Below are 18,021 nucleotides of genomic sequence, written 5' to 3' on the forward strand. Positions count from 1 at the left end.
TTCAATGTCCTGTTACATTGTGTATGTGTAATTGTGTATCCTAGCAATTCTGGGTGTATGATTTTAATTTTTGGCATTTTTTTTCCCCACAGTTGCTAAATAACTTGGACACCCCCTTGTATTTTGTATAATGCTGCACTTTTTACAGCTTCGGGTAATGTTTTGTTCTAGCCTGGCTAATTGTGTGAAAGGGGCCAAGGAGCAATGAAGAGCATGGGAGCTCTAGTCCCTCAATGACTGGAAATCGTCAGCTACCCGACTGGTTTCTGACACTTCAGGGTACAGACTCAGAAGCATACATGTTCATGATCATAAGGTCTAGAACCTTGGGAGAGAAAAGAGCTTTGATATTCTCAAGAAGCTGAGTTCTCCATGCAGCACCACATTCTGCATTTTTGTGTTTCTGTACGCCTGTAGAACCACGGGCATAAACAGCCAACCCTGTGAGCCCTCCCAAGAACTGAGACATCCATCTGGCTTGTGGGCTTCCCAACAGTATCTGGTTGCCCACTGTTGATACTGGATTAGATTTGCCATTGGCCTGATACAGTAGGTGTCTTCTTATGTTCTTCCTCCATAGTAGGAGGTAGTATGCCTCTGAATTCCAGTTGCTGGGAATCTAAAGCACTGTTGTGCTCAGATCCTGCCTATGTGCTTCTGAATAGCCTCTGGGGGGCCACTGTGAGAACAGGATGCTGGAATACATGGCCCTTTAGTCTGATCCAGCAGCCAGGCTCTACCTCAGTTCCAAGCTGGTGTAGCCCCTTTCAGCTTTTAATGCATGAGATAGGATGGGTCTCCAAAGGTGTCAAAGTGCTACAACTCCAGTTGAACACATGTGCAGTGGATAGCCCTGAGAGTCTTCCAGACCTGACATTAAACATCTGTGAGAGCTATCAAATCTGCCCTGGGACACCATCCCTCTCTTTAAATTAAAGCCCCTTCCACTGAGCGAGGGAAGCTGGAGTGCACATTCAGATTTCGGGAAGGAACAGCTTATTGAATCACAACTCCTTCATTTCTGGACCTAATTAGGCAGAGCATGCATGGGAGACCAGGGATTGCTTTCCTTCTTCAGGGGAGTCTTTGGTGGATGAAGAAATACTGCTGAGTTTGTCACTGCACTAGCAGGCTTTTCTTCCCCTTTCTCTCATGGTTTCGGTGCCAGCTTAACAGCAATAAGTCATGGAAGGTGGGAGCAGATGGTGTGAACAGTGGAGCTTGGAAAGAAAGGCAAGGGAGAGGGAAGATTCCTGGGTAGCAAGTTGAGAACACAGTGTGAGGTTTGGGTGCCAGGCAGGCAAGTGTTGAGTAAGTGTCAGGTTGGGGTTTTTTTTTTGTGGCAGCTCTCTTTCTCTTTCTCTTCTGTTCCCTGTCTGCATTAGAGAGCTGCTGCCAGTCAGTGTTAGCAGTACTGAGCTAGGTGGACCCAATGGTCTTGACTGCATTCACCTGTGTTACCACACCTTGAAAAGGATAATGCAGGGCTGGAAAACCAAAATGATTAAGGAGTTGGAGCAACTCCCCCAGGAGGAACAGCTGCAAGATTCAGGAATTTTTAGTTTAGAAAAACAAGTGAGTAAGAGGAGATGTGATAGAGGTCTATAAAATAATGCACAGTATGGAGAAAATAGATAGATAGAAGTTTTTCTCCCACTCATAATGCTAGAAATTGAAACCGTCTAAAAAGGTTGAATGTTAAAAGATTCAGGAGTGACATAAGAAAGCACTTCTTCATGCAAAGCTAAACTATGGAATTTGCTCCCACAAGATGTAATAATGGCCACCAATGTACATGGATGGCTTTAAAAGGAGATTAGGCAAACTCATGGAGGATGGTGTGAACAGCCACAGTAGCTGTGTTTTACCTCCACAATCTTGCGAGGAATCACAAGTGGGGAGATTGCTGTTGCACTCAGGTCCTGCTTGTGGCTTCCTGTAGGTGCCTAGTTGGCCAGAAGGGGATTCTGGTTGTAGATGGACTTTTGGTCTGATCCAGAAGGGCTCTTATTATGTTATAACCCTCCATGAATAGAACCTGGGCATATTCCTTGGTTTTCTCTAAAGTTCTGTGTGTGTGTGCTGTGTTTCCCAGGTAGAAAGGTTTACAATTCAGCATGGAGCAAAGAAGATAGTAGAAGGCAGAAGACCTTGGGATGCAGGATGGCTTTCTTGGACAATCCAACCATTATCCTGGCTCACATCCGACAGTCACATGTGACCAGCGATGACACAGGGATGTGTGAACTGGTCCTGATTGACCACGATGTCGACCTGGAGAAATTCCAGCCCACTTCGGCCAATGGGGACAACAGCTCAGAAACACAGGGCAGCAATGGCGAGTCTCAGGGTTACGTATACTCCCAGTCGGTCGACATTACCTCAAGTTGGGACTTTGGTATTAGAAGGCGATCAAATACAGGTGAGTGGGATCGTCTTGGGAACTCTGGTGGCTTCAGCTAGGAATTTCATGGTTTATAGAAGGAACCTGGTATAGGAGGCATCATGTAACCTGACCACTAAAACACAATGATTACTGCAATGCACTCTGTGTGGGGCTGCCCTTGGACCTGTTCCAGAAGTTTCAGCCAGTGACCAGACTGCTGGTGGGGGCACATGGCTGACAACATGTGACGCTATTGTTAAAACATATATAATGGCTGCCTGTCTACTGAGCCAAGTCCAGATTCATTGTATTCTTTTACAAAGTCCTGAACATTTTAGGTCTAGGTTATCTCTGAGGCCACTAAAACCCTTGTATCCCAGCTCAATCACTGAGCATCGTTTGTCATCTTTCTGAATTGGTGAGACTTACTTGACATCAACACAAAACCAGTGCCATCAGTCCAGTCTGTGGGAATACTCTGCTGATAGAAATTCAGCAGACATCTTCTGCTTTAACTTTTAAACATTTGCTGATAATTCTTCTCTGCCATCAGGGTTATGCAGACAATACATCTTCTGCAATAGCTGGTGGACTCTGATTTTAAATTTATATGTGTTTTTTCTTGCATTATATGTGTAGTTGTTGTAGACTTTTTTGATATTGTTTCTGAAATTTGCAGTATACATTTATTAAAAAATAAATTTAGCTCGGTGGTAGAGCACCAGTTTTCCATATAGAAGGCCACAGGTTCAATCCATTCCATTTCCCAGGTAAAAGGATCATGCATTAGGTAATGGGAAACACCTCTAGCTGAGACCTTTGAGTGCTGTTGACAGCTCCCCATAGAGTAGATACTACTTGACTGGATGGATATAGAGTCTGACCTTAGCAGGAATATAGAACCTGTAACATTTGCCTCTTTGTGCAGTTGCCCCGTGTAAACATAAGAACCCTGCTGAATCAAACCAAAAGGTCGTCATCTAGCACTCTGTCCTCACAATGGCCTACCAGAGGCCCACAGGCACGACAAAAGGGCAATAATACTCTCCCCACTTGCAGTCCCAGGTGCTGCTACATAACTGGCTTGGATACTGGCTGGAATGCAGCCATGAAGCAGCCATTATGATGCCCTTGCTGGACACTGCTGGACTGCTATTCACATCAGCATGACCAGTGGGCAGGGGTGATGGGAACTGTGGTTCAGCAACATCTGGAGGGCACCACCATGTTGGCCATCCTGGCTGCTGTATTCTCCTTGAATTGTCTCATCTTCCTTTAAAGCCATCCAAGTTGGCAGCCATCTGGCGGCCATAGTTAAACTGTATAATTTGCTCCCACAAATTGTATCATATCTTGTGAGAGTGAATTCCCCTAGTTTGGCTATGTACTCTACATTCAGTGCTTCATTTTGTCTGTTTGAAATAACCCAGCCCTCAAGTGCAGGGGATGCCTGCAAGCTCCAGTATTATGAGAATGACTACAGTATATGGTGGTTAAAATTCTGGAATGATCAAAGTACAGTGGTACCTTGGGTTACATACGCTTCAGGTTACATACGCTTCAGGTTACAGACTCCGCTAACCCAGAAATATTACCTCGGGTTAAGAACTTTGCTTCAGGATGAGAACAGAAATTGTGCTCCGGCGGCGCGGCGGCAGTGGCAGCAGGAGGCCCCATTAGCTAAAGTGGTGCTTCAGGTTAAGAACAGTTTCAGGTTAAGAACGGACCTCCAAAACGAATTAAGTACTTAACCCGAGGTACCACTGTATCTGAAATGATCATTTATTTCATTTCCATTCATTGTAATAACTTATACTTCTTAATATTACAAAATCTCTAAGCCAGTGGTTCACAATTGGTCGTCTGCAGACCACAAGGGGTCCACGTAATCCATCCAGGGGTCTGTCACATAAGAAAAACTACCATAGACATACCAAAAATTTTCAAAAGCAGGGGGTCCATGGCTTGACTTTTGAAAAAATAAGTGGTATTCTGTACTTAGTTAATTGGTTACCACTACTCTAAGCAGTTCATATGAATTGCAATCATAAAATCACGAGCAGAAAGTCAGTACATAGTATCAAAATATAACAAGAGTCCAGTAAAAAATGAAACAAAGCTTTAAAACAGAAAAACTGAAATTGTGCCTGTGGTTTGTTGCAGTGTTTTGAAGAAAAGGTATAGTGACCTATTTTGAAACCTTAAACTGTGGTTTATCTAAACTTGCTTTTTTAAAAAAACCAGCTTCACAACCCATGTATTTGCAGGGGGAACATAGTTCTGTGTTTCTTATAAGAGACCAAGTGATCTAAATTTTTGGGTTTGTGAGGTAATACAACACCACCTAGAGCTCAGAAGCACATTTTGCTGAAATAAGTAATGTAGCACAATTTTTATGTAGAGGAATAAGGGAAGAAAATACCTAAGCTGTCACTGAAGCTGATATTTTAACGCTTTAGATTGAAGTGTAACTAGGATAACCAAAGATCACCTCTGTCCATTTTGTTAAGGTGATTCCATTTTAGGCTGAGTAAATAATTCACTTGACTGAAAACTGCTTCTATCCAATACAGTATAAAATAGGAAATGCCATGAATGTTTTCTTTTTTCTTTTCTCACTTACTTCTCTGCTTTTTTCACTTCTCACTTCCCTCTAGTCAGTGCCCCCCTAATCTCATGCTGTGGCCCTCATTTATTAGATTTTCATCTGTGGCCCCCTTGGAATATTCTGGGCCCCCCAGGGGGCAACATGACCCTCAAATGAGAAATGCTGCTCTAGACCTCTTTCCTGGCTTGCATGACTTTCCCAGGCCCAGGACTCAATCAATACATTTAGAAGTCCAAAACCTTAAAAGATTTTGGTGCCCTCATATATATTTAATTCAAAATATAAATAATAAAGCACAAAATAAACTTATTTTTTGAAATGCAACAAAACCTACAGTAAGATGGAAAATGATGTTAATTTTTGTATACTTCCAATTTATTTTTCTCCTACTTTTTCCAATTGCAAAGTCTTTGATCAGATCCTCAAAAACAACCTTAAGTAACGCATCTACTTCTATACTTAGTAGAGATAAGGCATTCGGCCTACCTTGTTGCATAGTTGTTCTGTTGGAATTTTTAATATACTTTAGCCAAGAAAACAAATGCTCAGCTGAGCAATTTGTGACTATTAATGTTAAAAATCCAGCAATGAAAACTTTCTGTGGTGCCCCCCCTCACTTTCCCTTGAGGCCCTAAGCACAAGCTTATTTTGCTTAATGGGTAATCCAGCCCTGTCCAGGCCACATCCCTGAAAAGCTCTTCTTCACATGCTCCTTGAGTTTTTTTGCCTGGCTGGAATGTGCCACTGAACAATGAAAATGCCTCTTCCTTGCTTGGGTGGAGGATAGAGAAGTGTGTGCAGAAACTAGAAACCAGCACAAAGGTAAAAATTTGCCTTCATTCAGTGTGCTCTTTTTTTTAGTGATTGCACACACTGGTAAAGAGTACCAACAACACCTTTGTTTTTTTTGCTGCTCTTGGCAGCTAGGTTGTGCTGGCACTCATGGCACTTTTATTGGGATAGAACTACCATACCCTTAGGGAACGCGAGTGGCGCTGTGGGTTAAACCACAGAGCCTAGGACTTACCGTTCAGAAGGTCAGCGGTTCGAATCCCCGCAACGGCGTGAGCTCCCGTTGCTCGGTCCCTGCTCCCGCCAAACTAGCAGTTCGAAAGCACGTCAAGGTGCAAGTAGATAAATAGGTATCGCTCCAGCGGGAAGGTAAACGGCGTTTCTGTGCGCTGCTCTGGTTCGCCCGAAGCGGCTTAGTCATGCTGGCCACATGACCCAGAAGCTGTACGCTGGCTCCCTCGGCCAATAAAGCGAGATGTGCTTTACCGGCCACGACTGGACCTAATGGTCAGGGGGTCCCTTTACCTTTACCTTTACTATACCTTTCAAGTGTCCCTATTTTCCAGGGACAGTCCCAGAATTATGAAAAACATCCTGGCTTCTGATTTGATCCCAGAATGTCCCTGTTTTCCCTGCCAGTGCTGCCATCAAGCTCAGGAAGATGAGCCAGTGCTTGTTTGAAGCAATGGCGGTGATAGTGGTGGCTGCAAGGGAGCACCCCGTTGCCTCTCCATGGCTGCCGCTGTCTGCCTTCTCCCTTGGGCAGCTTGCAGCGGTTGCTGAAAAGCAGGCAAGGAGGAGAGGCCTAGCTCTGTGTAACAGACTAACTCTGAGGTGCAGGCAGAGGTCAGGGCCGCCCAGGGCGGGAAGAAGGGAGGAGCAGAGCAGTGTGGGAGGAGTATTGTTTTTGTTTGGGTCTTTAAAAAATGCTTTGTACATGTGCGTCAGATTTTGGAGCTTTCTTAAATTTATTTATTGCTGGGGCCTAAAACAGATTGATTAGATTGATTCTATCCTAATAATTTAGGAGTTTCTGTACTGCCCTTTGCCAGGCAGATAACAGGCCAAAGGCAGTTTGCAAATTTAAAACATATTACAGAGCACCACACTGAACTAACAACAGTATCTGCAGACCTGCAGCAGTTCCAGTTATTCAAGGTTACAGAGTTGTTAGGAGTTGCTGCTGTATTCATATTCTGTAATTAAAACAAACCACTTACTGGTGGTTTTGTTTCCAGTTTTTATAATTTTTTATAATGGGTGTTTTATAGTTTTGTTTGCACTTAGTGTCTTGTAAACCGCTGCGTTAAAAAATTATCCAAATAAATTAAATTAAAGCCCAACCGCCTTACTTTTTTCAGAGGGGATGTAGTTCTTGCTAAACATGCACAGGATTCCCTTCCTAAGCATGCTTTTGGTAAATTAGTCTACATCTTTCTCTTGCTTTAAAAGAAAAAAGGAAGAATTTGTTTCCTGTGCCCGGGACCTTTATTTGCAGTGAGGTGCTGTGCCATTTAGTCTCTGCCTTTTGAGGTAGTCTTCTTTACCTGCTTATTAAATTGACATTCCCCAACACCCTCTCTCTCCTGAAATAAATCTGACATTTAAAACCATAAGGAGGGTTTGAAGCAGGCGAGGAGGGCTCGGTCTCCCGGGTGTTGATATTTCACCTATTTGAGCGTGTCCTATTTTCGGATGTGGAGTCAAAAATATGTGAAGGAAAAATGATATTCATTTTTTAAGATTTGACTAATGTTGTGAAGATACAAATCATTTATTTTTACTACCTATAAACTGTTTCAGCACACTGAAGAAAAAGCTATGCTAATTTATATAGCGTTGACATTTTATAATTTTCATGATTTTTTTAGATAAAGGATTTTATATTTAAAACTTTAATAGTCTAGTCTGAGTTCATTTATCTTTAATTTTTGAAACGGGGAGAGTAATTCATAACAGTAATTTTATTCCTGTAATGTAATATTCACTTCAGTTCATTTGTGCATTAAAATTCCTTTAAGACCGTTATTAATGATTTATATAATGAAATGTCATATTAATCACAGAAGTTTTCACATTTTATTATTCTCTTCCATGTTAATACTATCTTTATGATCTCTATTAATGTTTTATATCCTCTAATTTCAATTATAAATCAAGAAGATTTTCATGTTTTTGTTGGTATTTGCTTTTCAGGGGTGCCACCTTTAAAAATTTTATGTCTTTTCTCCCCCACCCCCCCACACCCTACATGTGCAGCATAAAACATCTTTATTCATAGAAAGGTAGTTAATTATGTCTTTTGTTTATAGTAAACTTTCATTGACAAACTTATCGTCATAATATTTCTTTTTCAAGCTCAGAGACTTGAACGGCTACGGAAAGAGAGGCAAAATCAGATAAAATGCAAGAATGTGCAGTGGAAGGAAAGGAACACATCTTATTCAGGTAAGAAGAATATGTTTTACACACACAAACACACACACACACACACACACACACACACACTGTTGTTGGGTTTTTGTTTGTAATTGTTTCATTCACTTGGGTTTGCAGAAATACATGTAAACAAAAAAGGTCAAAGCATCTGATGAGGTCATGTTGATCAGGAAAAAAATGGAGTAGACCCACAGAAATTAATAAACTTGTCAGTCTTGTCCTTCAATTTCAGTGGCTCTACTAATATTGGCTATAATTATTATGGCTTTCATCCAATGTTAGTCCTACATAGAGTAGACTCATGGAAACTCATGAATGTGACTAACTCAGGTACATTAATTTATATACACCTACTCAGCTGAAAGGGAGACTCAGTCTAAATCACTGAGCCTCTTGGGCTTGCCAATCAGAAGGTCAGCAGTTCGAATCCCTGTGACGGGGTGAGCTCCCGTTGCTCGGTCCCAGCTCCTAGCTCCTGCCAACCTAGCAGTACGAAAGCACGCCAAAAGAGTGCAATTAGATAAATAGGTACTGCTCCAGCGGGAAGGTAAACGGCGTTGCTGTGCGCTGCTCTGGTTTCAGTGTTCCGTTGTGCCAGAAGTGGCGTAGTCATGCTGGCCACATGACCTGGAAAAACTGTCTGCGGACAAACGCCGGCTCCCTCGGCCTGTAAAGTGAGATGAGCGGCGCAACCCCAGCACTGCAACTGTCAGGGGTCTTTTACCTTTACTCAGCTGAAACCAATTGACCGAAATTAGCCATGGTCATTAATTTCCATGGGTATTCTCTGACTAGGATCAACATTGACTACAGCCCTGTACTTTTTTTGTTTTTAAGCTGGTTAATGTTTAACTTTTAATCACAAAAAGGTCAGGGTGTAACTGACAAAAATCTAAATTAGTTGGAGATTAACCTTGCCCTCTCACGCACATTCTGATAGAGGTAGGCATTGGCACTCTAAAATGAATGCATCTGCATACAAATGTGGCTCAGTAATCCAGATTTATGGGTTAGGTCCAGCATTGCTATCCCTATATTACAGATGAGAGGCCAAGAGTTCATAGCTCAGTCTCTTAGCTAGTATAGTATGCCAACTCTCTCTCCTCCCTCCCTCCCTCTTTCTCTGAGGTGCCCTCATCATTATTTGAATTGGCTCCTAATGGTTGGCTATCCTGACCACTGTTTGGCGTGTGATACACTACTATGTGGCTGGATTGTTGACTCCAAGCCTCTCTACTTATATAAGAGAATATATTAAGAGCTTGCTGGATCATGCCAATGGTCCATCTAGTCCAGCATCCTATTCTCAGTGCCCAGCCAGATGCCTTGATAGGAAACCCTCAAGCAGGACCTGAGCACAGCAGCAGCACTCTCCCCTCCTGCGGTTTCTGACAGCTGGTATCCAGAAGAGTTGCTGTCTCCAACTATGGAGGCAGAGCGTAGTCATCATTGCTAGTAGCTATGATAGCCTTTACTTGTTTTCTTTTATAAGTTGGTGGCCATCATTGCCTCCGGTGGGAGTGTGTTCTGTGTGAAGAAGTCATTTCTTTTATCATCCTGAATCTCCCCAACATTCAGCCTCACTGGATGTCCACAAGTTCTAGTGTTATGAGAGAGCAGGGAGAAAAACTGGGGAGTGCTACAAGGGAGGGGGGAATAAAACCCCTGCATGTTGATAATATAGGGTTGCCATATTCCCAAAAGGGACGCGGGTGGCGCTGTGGGTTAAACCACAGAACCTAGGACTTGCCAATCAGAAGGTCGGTGGTTCGAATCCCCTTGACAGGGTGAGCTCCCGTTGCTCCGTGCCTGCTCCTGCCAACCTAGCAGTTCAAAAGCACGTCACAGTGCAAGTAGATAAATAGGTACCGCTCCGGCGGGAAGGTAAACGGCATTTCCATGCGCTGCTCTGGTTTGCCAGAAGCGGCTTAGTCATGCTGGCCACATGACCCGGAAGCTGTACGCCAGCTCCCTCGGCCAATAAAGCGAGATGAGCGTCGCAACCCCAGAGTCGGTCACGACTGGACCTAATGGTCAGGGGTCCCTTTACCTTTACCTATATTTCGAAAAGTTGAAAATGGTTGAGCGCTTTTTTTTTTTTTTAAGGAAACCCCCAAAATTGTTGAGGTTCTTTTTGCAAAAAAAGGCAGATACTCTCCCTATATTGCCTGCTGAAAACAATTATTTCAGCAAGCCTAAATATAATTTTTTTACCAACTTCATCTATTTTATTAATAATAATTTTATATTATTTTTGTACACCACTTAAGGATTTTTAAAAAAGATATAATGGTTTATAAACTCTTCTAAATAAAATAAAAGTTCAACACTGCCAACATAAAATACACTAACTGGGTTCCCCAATAAACCATGGTTTGGACTTGAAGTGGATTTGCCAACCATGGTTTTAAGAAAACATTGGTTATCATTACCAAGAGTTGTTTACTATTGGTGGTAACTGAATTTGAAGCCATGATTGGTGCTGTAAAGGTGAAGGGAATTTGCTTCAGAGAGAGAGAGAGAGAGAGAGAGAGAGAGAGAGAGAGAGAGCCTGTTCCAGCTGCTAGTTCATAATTTGCAAATGGAGGTTTTCACAGAGTTGGTGATTAAGCCTGCACTGGGCCACTGCGTTGTGTAGCAGAAGGGGAACTTGGCCAAATTAAACTACAATGCTCATCAGTTTCCTGCCCTCCTCCTCCTCTTCAGTCTTGTGTTGTTATCCTGAACAGTCCCAGAATTGCACAAGGTTTCAACTCAGGCAAGGGAACTCAACCAAAACAGATGCCATAGTAATCTGCAGAGGAGAACTCCAGAGATGCACTCGGGGTCCGTGCCAGCAGAGGAGACAATAAAGCAATGCCTCCCTAGTGCTTCCTGAGGAACAAAACTACATATTGAAACACTCGCTCCTCTCACCAAAGCCAATGAAATGTATGCCTTGAGCTCCAGGGGACTCGAAGCTTTCCAAAAAGGCCCAAGAAATAACTTCACGCCATGCTGCAAGAATATAATTGCAAATGAGATTTTATTTATTTATTTATTTATTTACCTATTTTGGCAGTGTGTGTGTGTGTGAGAGAGAGAGAGAGAGAGAGAGACTTCAGAATAAGCATAAAGGGTTTCACACAGCATAACACGTACCTGGGATACATAACGACATTTTTTGTGCTGTCTTAGTTCAGAGAGAATTTAATAATCTTGCACGGCCCTGTTGGGTATCTTTATTTTATTTCCATTTCCATTTCTCTCTTTCCTGGTGCCCGCACCTGTGCATCCTCCATCTCCATATCCCAGTCAGAGCTGCTCCCGGCTCCCGAATTAACCGGGAAGCCATAACGACTTAGCCGTGATTTGACAAGTTTTAATTTTGCCATTTAACGAACGGCTCCCCCCTCCCCGCGACACCAGCTTTGGAAGTCCCCACTCAATCTGCCTTCGGCAGCAGTTCCAATCCTCGGGAGGGGCAGCATGTAAATCTTTGGGACGTGCACAAATCCAGGCAGGCGAATAAAGAACGGAGACAGAGCGGGGCAGATTGAATGCTGATCCACCAATAGTGATTGATTGAGTTTGGGGGCTGCTTCGTTCCTGGAGCAGATGTGGAGCAAAAACTCACTCACCAGATACAGTTGCTGTTCAGAGAAAGAGAGGTCGGCACTAATAGGTGAAAACTCGACAGGTCTTGATTATTTTGTTTTGTTTTGTTTTGTCATCCATCCTCATTTTTTAGGTATCCTTGTCATGTCAACTGCTGGGGCATTTCTTCTGATTATGCTACAGCAAGGTCCCCTCCCCACCACCCTTTCAGCTTTGATTGCATATATAACCATTTTGTATTTTTGCTAGGGTTAGCTTACCCCTTTTCCACATCTAAGCCACACCTTACCTATCATTTATTTATTTATTTAATGCATTTATGTCCCATGTTTCTCCCAAGCTGGGATTTACGGCGGATCGCAAAATTTAAAAGCATCATTGTAAAAAAAAGAGAGGGGGAGAGAGAGGAATAAAACCCAAACTAGTTAGAAATAATAATTAGAATTTATCGGAACACATTTGGAACCAGCAATTAAAATCCCGTTTGCCCTGTGATCAGCATCACCTGCACCTTAGTTTCCAAAGGCCTTTCTGAACAGGAAGGTCTTAACCTGCCAGCATAAGGGTAGCAAAGAGGAAACCAGTCTGACCTTTCTTGGGAGAGAATCCTGCACTATGGGAGCAGCCACAGAAAAGGGTGTCACCACCACTACCGTGCTTCACAAGTCGATGGGACTGAAAGAAGGTGCCCATCCAAGTACCCTAGGACCCCCCCCCCCCCAAAAAAAAAATCTCTGCATGTCTGTCTTTATCTCTTTGTCTCTCTCCCCATCTCTCTCAACACTGCTTGGGCTCAGCTGATTGGTGGTGACAGCAAGCCTACCTTTCCAGTGTATTGTCAGAAGCCCACTTTAAGGAGCACTGCCAACCACCTCTCTACCTGCCCCATGCCTGTGCCCCATCAGCTGTGAAGCTGGTGTGTGTGGTTTTGAAAAAACAACAACCTTATGAGTCATATTTGGACCCATTCCAGTATTAGTATACGTTGCTGTTGCTATCTTCACACAGTGCATAGTTCAACTATGGATCATTTTGGCAGTCATAATGATCAAGGTCATGGAGCAACCTCCCTTTGCAAAAAGCATTTTGGGACTTTTATAGTTTAATGAAAAGAGGCTACATGACAGAAGTTTATAAAATTAGGCATGACATGCAGAAAGTGGTCAGAGAAAAGTTTTTCCCTCTCCCAAGACTAGAGCTTGTGGACATTCCATAAAGCTGAAGGAAGATTTGGGATAGACAAATGAAGTACACAGCACTCAGTTAAACTATGGAACTCACTACCACATGAGGCAGTAATGGCCACCAACTTGGATGGTTTTATAAGAGGATCTGGAAAATTAATGGACAATAAAGGTGCTATTGGTAATAGCCATGATGGTTGTGTTCCGCATCCACAGTTTCCACTAAACTTGGCGATACTCACAGGAGAGGAGGGTACTGTTGTGCTTGGGTCCTGCTTATGGATTTGCCAGAGGCATCTGTCTGGCCACTGTGAGAACAGGATGGTGGACTAGGTGGGCTATTGGTCTGATCCAGCAGGTCTTCTGTTGTTGTTGTTGTTAATACCGTACTGGCCTGAATATAAGCCTCACTTTTTTTTCCAAATTCTGACCGTGAAAAGTTAAAGTGTGAGTTAAATTAGCAACCTTACAGAAACTGGCTTTTATTATATTACTGCTGAAACAGAAAGATGGTAAAATGGAACAGGTGTGAGTGCCTGCGGAATTTTAAGGGCGCAGCTTATATTCGGGTATTGTCTTCCCCCCTTGAATTATAAAGGTGCAGCTTATATTCGGGTATGGCTTATATTCAGGCCAATGTGGTAATAATGTTGATATTTTTTTAAAAAAATTAAAATACTTTTATAAGAGTAATGCTATTAACTATACTAGTAGAGACTATGCTACTTACAAAAAGTAAAGACTATACTATTAAGAAAACAAAGTTGTTTCAAGTCTCATGTCCATATCTTATGTCCCAGTATCCCACAAAACAGCTCCATGTTCCAGCGGAATTCATTTTCTGCAACCTTCCTTCCCTCCCTTGAACTGGCTCAATCAGCTTGTCCATTTCCACCAGACATTGTATTAACCCCTCCCTCTCAGTTGCAGCTTGTCAGCTATCAGCAGAAGACATGGTAGAGGTTTCAGTCCTTTCCCAACCATATCGTCAGTTAACCTAGAACAAAATCACCATCAGATTTGCTCTTGATACAGTCCCATTATGTCAGAGACGTATTTATTTTGCAGGATTTGTATACCATTTGATTGTAAAGAAACCTCAATGGTCTGCTCTATTTGCCTCCAATAGTTAGTTGTTGCTTGTTCATTTTGCCGTACCACAATGTCCCAGGGCAGGCTATAGCAATTTAAAAAGAAAATATTAGAATTTGGCCTGTGGGCCAGAGGTTCCCCATCCCTGGTTTACGACACTGTTTCATAGGTTTGTAGGGCCTGGATTTGTATAGGATTAGGAGATGGCATGGGTTTATATAGGTTTAAATTTGTAGGGCCTAGGTTTGCTAGTGGACCTTAGGTTTTATTAGGGCATAGGTTTATAGCCACCTAGATGAGGTTTCCCACATTCAGTAGCATCTCCTGAAACCATGGAAAGCTTCTTACAGTCAGTGCAGCCGACACAGAGCTAGATAGAACAATGCCCTGGCTCAGTGTAACACAGCTGCTTCTTTTCCTATGATTATGATTGCAGTGCCTTTTGAAATGCATGGAACACAGAAAACATTTAATTACTACTGGGTGTTGCCTTCGCGATCTGCTGCTCGTGATCCTTTTACCATCAGATCCCTCATTCAGGAGGGGGGGAATTTTCCATACTTCCTGACATATCTGGCTTTTTTTAAATTGCAGCGGAGGAGCTGAGCCTGCTGTTTGAGAAGAAGAACTTCAGGGTGAAGCCTCAGCGTGCTGCTACGAAGCCATCAATCCTCTCAGTACGGCTGGAACAGTGCCCCCTACAACTGAACAACCCATTCAACGAATACTCAAAGTTTGATGGCAAGGTAAGTAGGAGAGAGAGAAATCAGTGCCCTCCCTTAAAAAGAAAAAAAAAACCCTTGTATCTGGAAGTCTTCCTTGCGTTTTTCCAATCCAAATTCTTTCCAGATTTTAAAAATACTGATGCTCTGTGAGTGGATTTTGGCCATTTTAGAGACTACAGAGGTGACTGATGTGGGCAACAGTCCAGGTTTTAAACCCTTGCAGGGCCTTTAAAAATGAATAAATCCTGTCTTGTGCAGATTTGTCTTGTGGGATACTAAAGGAGGATCACTTCCTGTGTGCACCAAACCCCATAGCCAGAGGTCTTCTGGAGAGACTCTCTGTTGCATTGATACCTTGGAACCTAGGAAGCTGTCTCATGTCTAGTTCAGTATTGTCTATAGTGGCTGCAGTGGCTCTCTGTGGTTTAAGGCAGAAATCTATCTGGAGATGCTGGGGATTGAAACGGGGACCAAAGCATGTGCTGAGTGTCTGCAATTTTTAAAAGAAATCAGAATTCTAGTCCTCGTGATACTGAATACAGAGGCTGAATCAAACAGGAGCATTGGAAGCTGCTTTATACTGACTAACTCTGTTTCACCTAGCACGGTATTTGTCTATACTGACTGGCATCAGCTTTCCAGGGTTTCAGGCAAGGAGCTCTCCCCACCCTTCTTGGCAGAGTTGCTGGGGACTGAACCCAGGTACTCTGCCACCCTGAGCTGTAGCCTCTTCTGCTGGCTTGCCTAGCCAGAGGAATAAATGGAAACTTTCCAGACCACTGTGAGGATCAGCTCCCTAGCCTGTGGATTATCACACAAAAGGAGTGGGAGCATTTTCTGTTAAGGTGGAGAGCTGCATTAGATATGCATCAGCCCTAAGTTGTCAAAATCTTTTATTATTTTGCTGAATGAATGTTTACCATTCAGGGCATTACTGTTTGCACCACATTTTGTTGGTTGCCCTAAAGCCAACAAAAACAGTTCCTTCTTTGCCTTTTATTTTTGTCCTAAGCTCCAGAAGGGCTGAAATGGATGGCTGTTGGTCTCTCCTGGAAAGGAAAGGGTTACAAGTGACAACAGACAGAGCCCATCGCTTTCTGTCTTCTTTTTCCAGACTTAACTTTTACGCCTGACATTTGGATAATACTTTGCTCTAAGGAAGGTGGAAAGTGGCTTTTCACTCTCTGTGAATTGCTGATAACACAGATGCGTTGAGCTAAATTGCAAAATCCCCCTGTTAAGAGTTGCTCTGTAGAGTCATTGGACTGAACTGAACTAAGTTTACTCAGGGTAGGCCGATTGAAATTAACGTGCCTACGTCAACCATGTTCATAAATTTCAGTGGGTCTGCTTTAAGTAGGATTAATATTTGATACAACCCCATAACTACTCAAATTCTGCTCTCTGTAAGAATAAGGGTCCATTTATACACAAGACAATGTACAGTGGTACCTCAGGTTACAGACGCTTCAGGTTACAGACTCCGCTAACCCAGAAATAGTACCTCGGGTTAAGAACTTTGCTTCAGGATGAGAACAGAAATCACGAGGCGGCGGCACAGCGGCAGCAGGAGGCCCCATTAGCTAAAGTGGTACCTCAGGTTAAGAACAGTTTCAGGTTAAGAACAGACCTCCAGAACGAATTAAGTTCTTAACCCGAGGTACCACTGTATTTGTTAGCATGCTGAGGGAATAATACCAATATTAACACATTGCCTTTCATTTAAAAAAGAAATACTAAGACAACTGTTATCCCAATCTAAAACCCTGGAAAAGAGCTGCTGGCAGTCAGTGTGGACACTAATGAGCTGGAAGGACCAGTGGTCCAGGTTGGTATAAGGTAGCTTCCTAGATTCTATGATCCTGTGTGCTAATTAGCATTTACCTGACCTATGTTATCTCTCTGGCATGATGAGTGGTAGTGGGGCAGCTTTTTCTTTCACCAGGGTATGCTTTGGTCAGCCAACATTGTTAGATTGTGCTTGCCAAAGGGATATCAATCCAGCATAGGTAAGTTTGTGTAGCTTGGGCAGGAGAAATGGGAACTTTCCAGGCTGCTGCAAGGACAGACTCCCATATACTCTGCAAGTGCAAACTTGGTGTTTCAAATGAGATGGAATTTTGTGGTGCTTGGCGACTTAACGGAAAAGGAGAAGAATATTCTTGCCTACAAAATGCATGATTTCCTACCCATCGTTGCCAACTAGCTGGCAACAATGACATTTGGGCTTCTCTATGGCCGATCTGGTGTTTATTGTTTTTGTAATTATTATTAATACTGCACACCCCTCACTAGCAGGTCCCCAGGGCAGGTTTCAACATTTTAAAGGTCAGTATTAAAAACAGTTAAAACCAATTGCAGCCATAGAACTGGGTGCTACAAACACACAGGACCCGCCTGCCAATTTCTGGGAAATTTGCAACAGAAGCTGCTGTTGAGTAATGGAATTGTGTTTGATTTCTGTACAAAAGAGCAAGCAAATGAAAGTAATCTCAGGGATAATAGGCAAAATGAATAGTATCCTGTGAAGCCCAAAAAGTTTGTGATGGTGAACAGTGTTTTGATTAAGGCAAAGAAGAAATACTTGTGCGTATGTGTGTGCCCTCTCATCCCAAATAAACTAGAGTTTGGGGAAATGAAGTCCATGATGCAATCAAAAAAGGAGGTGGTCATCTTCTCCGCCTGGCTCCTTTTCAGTTCGCAGACTCTTTGGAGAATTGGAATCAAGTCACATGCTCAGTAGCAAAAACATATGAAGCTGCCTTACATTGAGTCAGACCATTAGTCCATCTAACCCAGTACAGTGGTACCTCAGGTTACATATGCTTCAGGTTACATATGCTTCAGGTTACAGACTCTGCTAACCCAGAAATAGTGCTTCAGGTTAAGAACTTTGCTTCAGGATGAGAACAGAAATTGTGCTCCGGCGGCGCGGCAGCAGCAGGAGGCCCCATTAGCTAAAGTGGTGCTTCAGGTTAAGAACAGTTTCAGGTTAAGAATGGACCTCTGGAACGAATTAAGTACTTAACCCGAGATACCACTGTACGGCTTGTTCTGCCTTAAGGGTGGAAGGGAATTCATTTGGTCTGCGCTTGTTGATTCAATTGACCATAGTCACACCTCTTGAACTAATATACAGATTGGAATGTAATGATCCTTTGGCTCAGGCCACATGCACACCATGCATTTAATGCGCTA

The 18,021-nt window shown here is 42.9% G+C and overlaps 1 protein-coding gene across 10 annotated transcripts in view; it reads left to right on the forward strand.

Annotated features, from left to right (window-relative positions):
* The window catches only part of MAPKAP1 (MAPK associated protein 1), a 181,937-nt gene that overhangs the window by 14,507 nt on the left and 149,409 nt on the right, over positions 1-18,021 (forward strand). For all 10 annotated transcript variants that reach the window (XR_013834848.1, XM_079962112.1, XM_079962114.1 and 7 more), the window contains exons 2-4: positions 2,096-2,422; positions 8,145-8,234; positions 14,693-14,844. Coding sequence is in view for 9 of the 10 variants with exons in the window: in XM_079962112.1 (XP_079818238.1) it covers positions 2,164-2,422; positions 8,145-8,234; positions 14,693-14,844 (501 nt within the window). In the remaining variant the exon portion in view is untranslated. The remainder of the gene's footprint in view (positions 1-2,095; positions 2,423-8,144; positions 8,235-14,692; positions 14,845-18,021) is intronic.

This window comes from Podarcis cretensis (genome assembly GCF_951804945.1).
Source record: "Podarcis cretensis genome assembly, chromosome: Z".
NCBI classification, from domain to species: domain Eukaryota; kingdom Metazoa; phylum Chordata; class Lepidosauria; order Squamata; family Lacertidae; genus Podarcis; species Podarcis cretensis.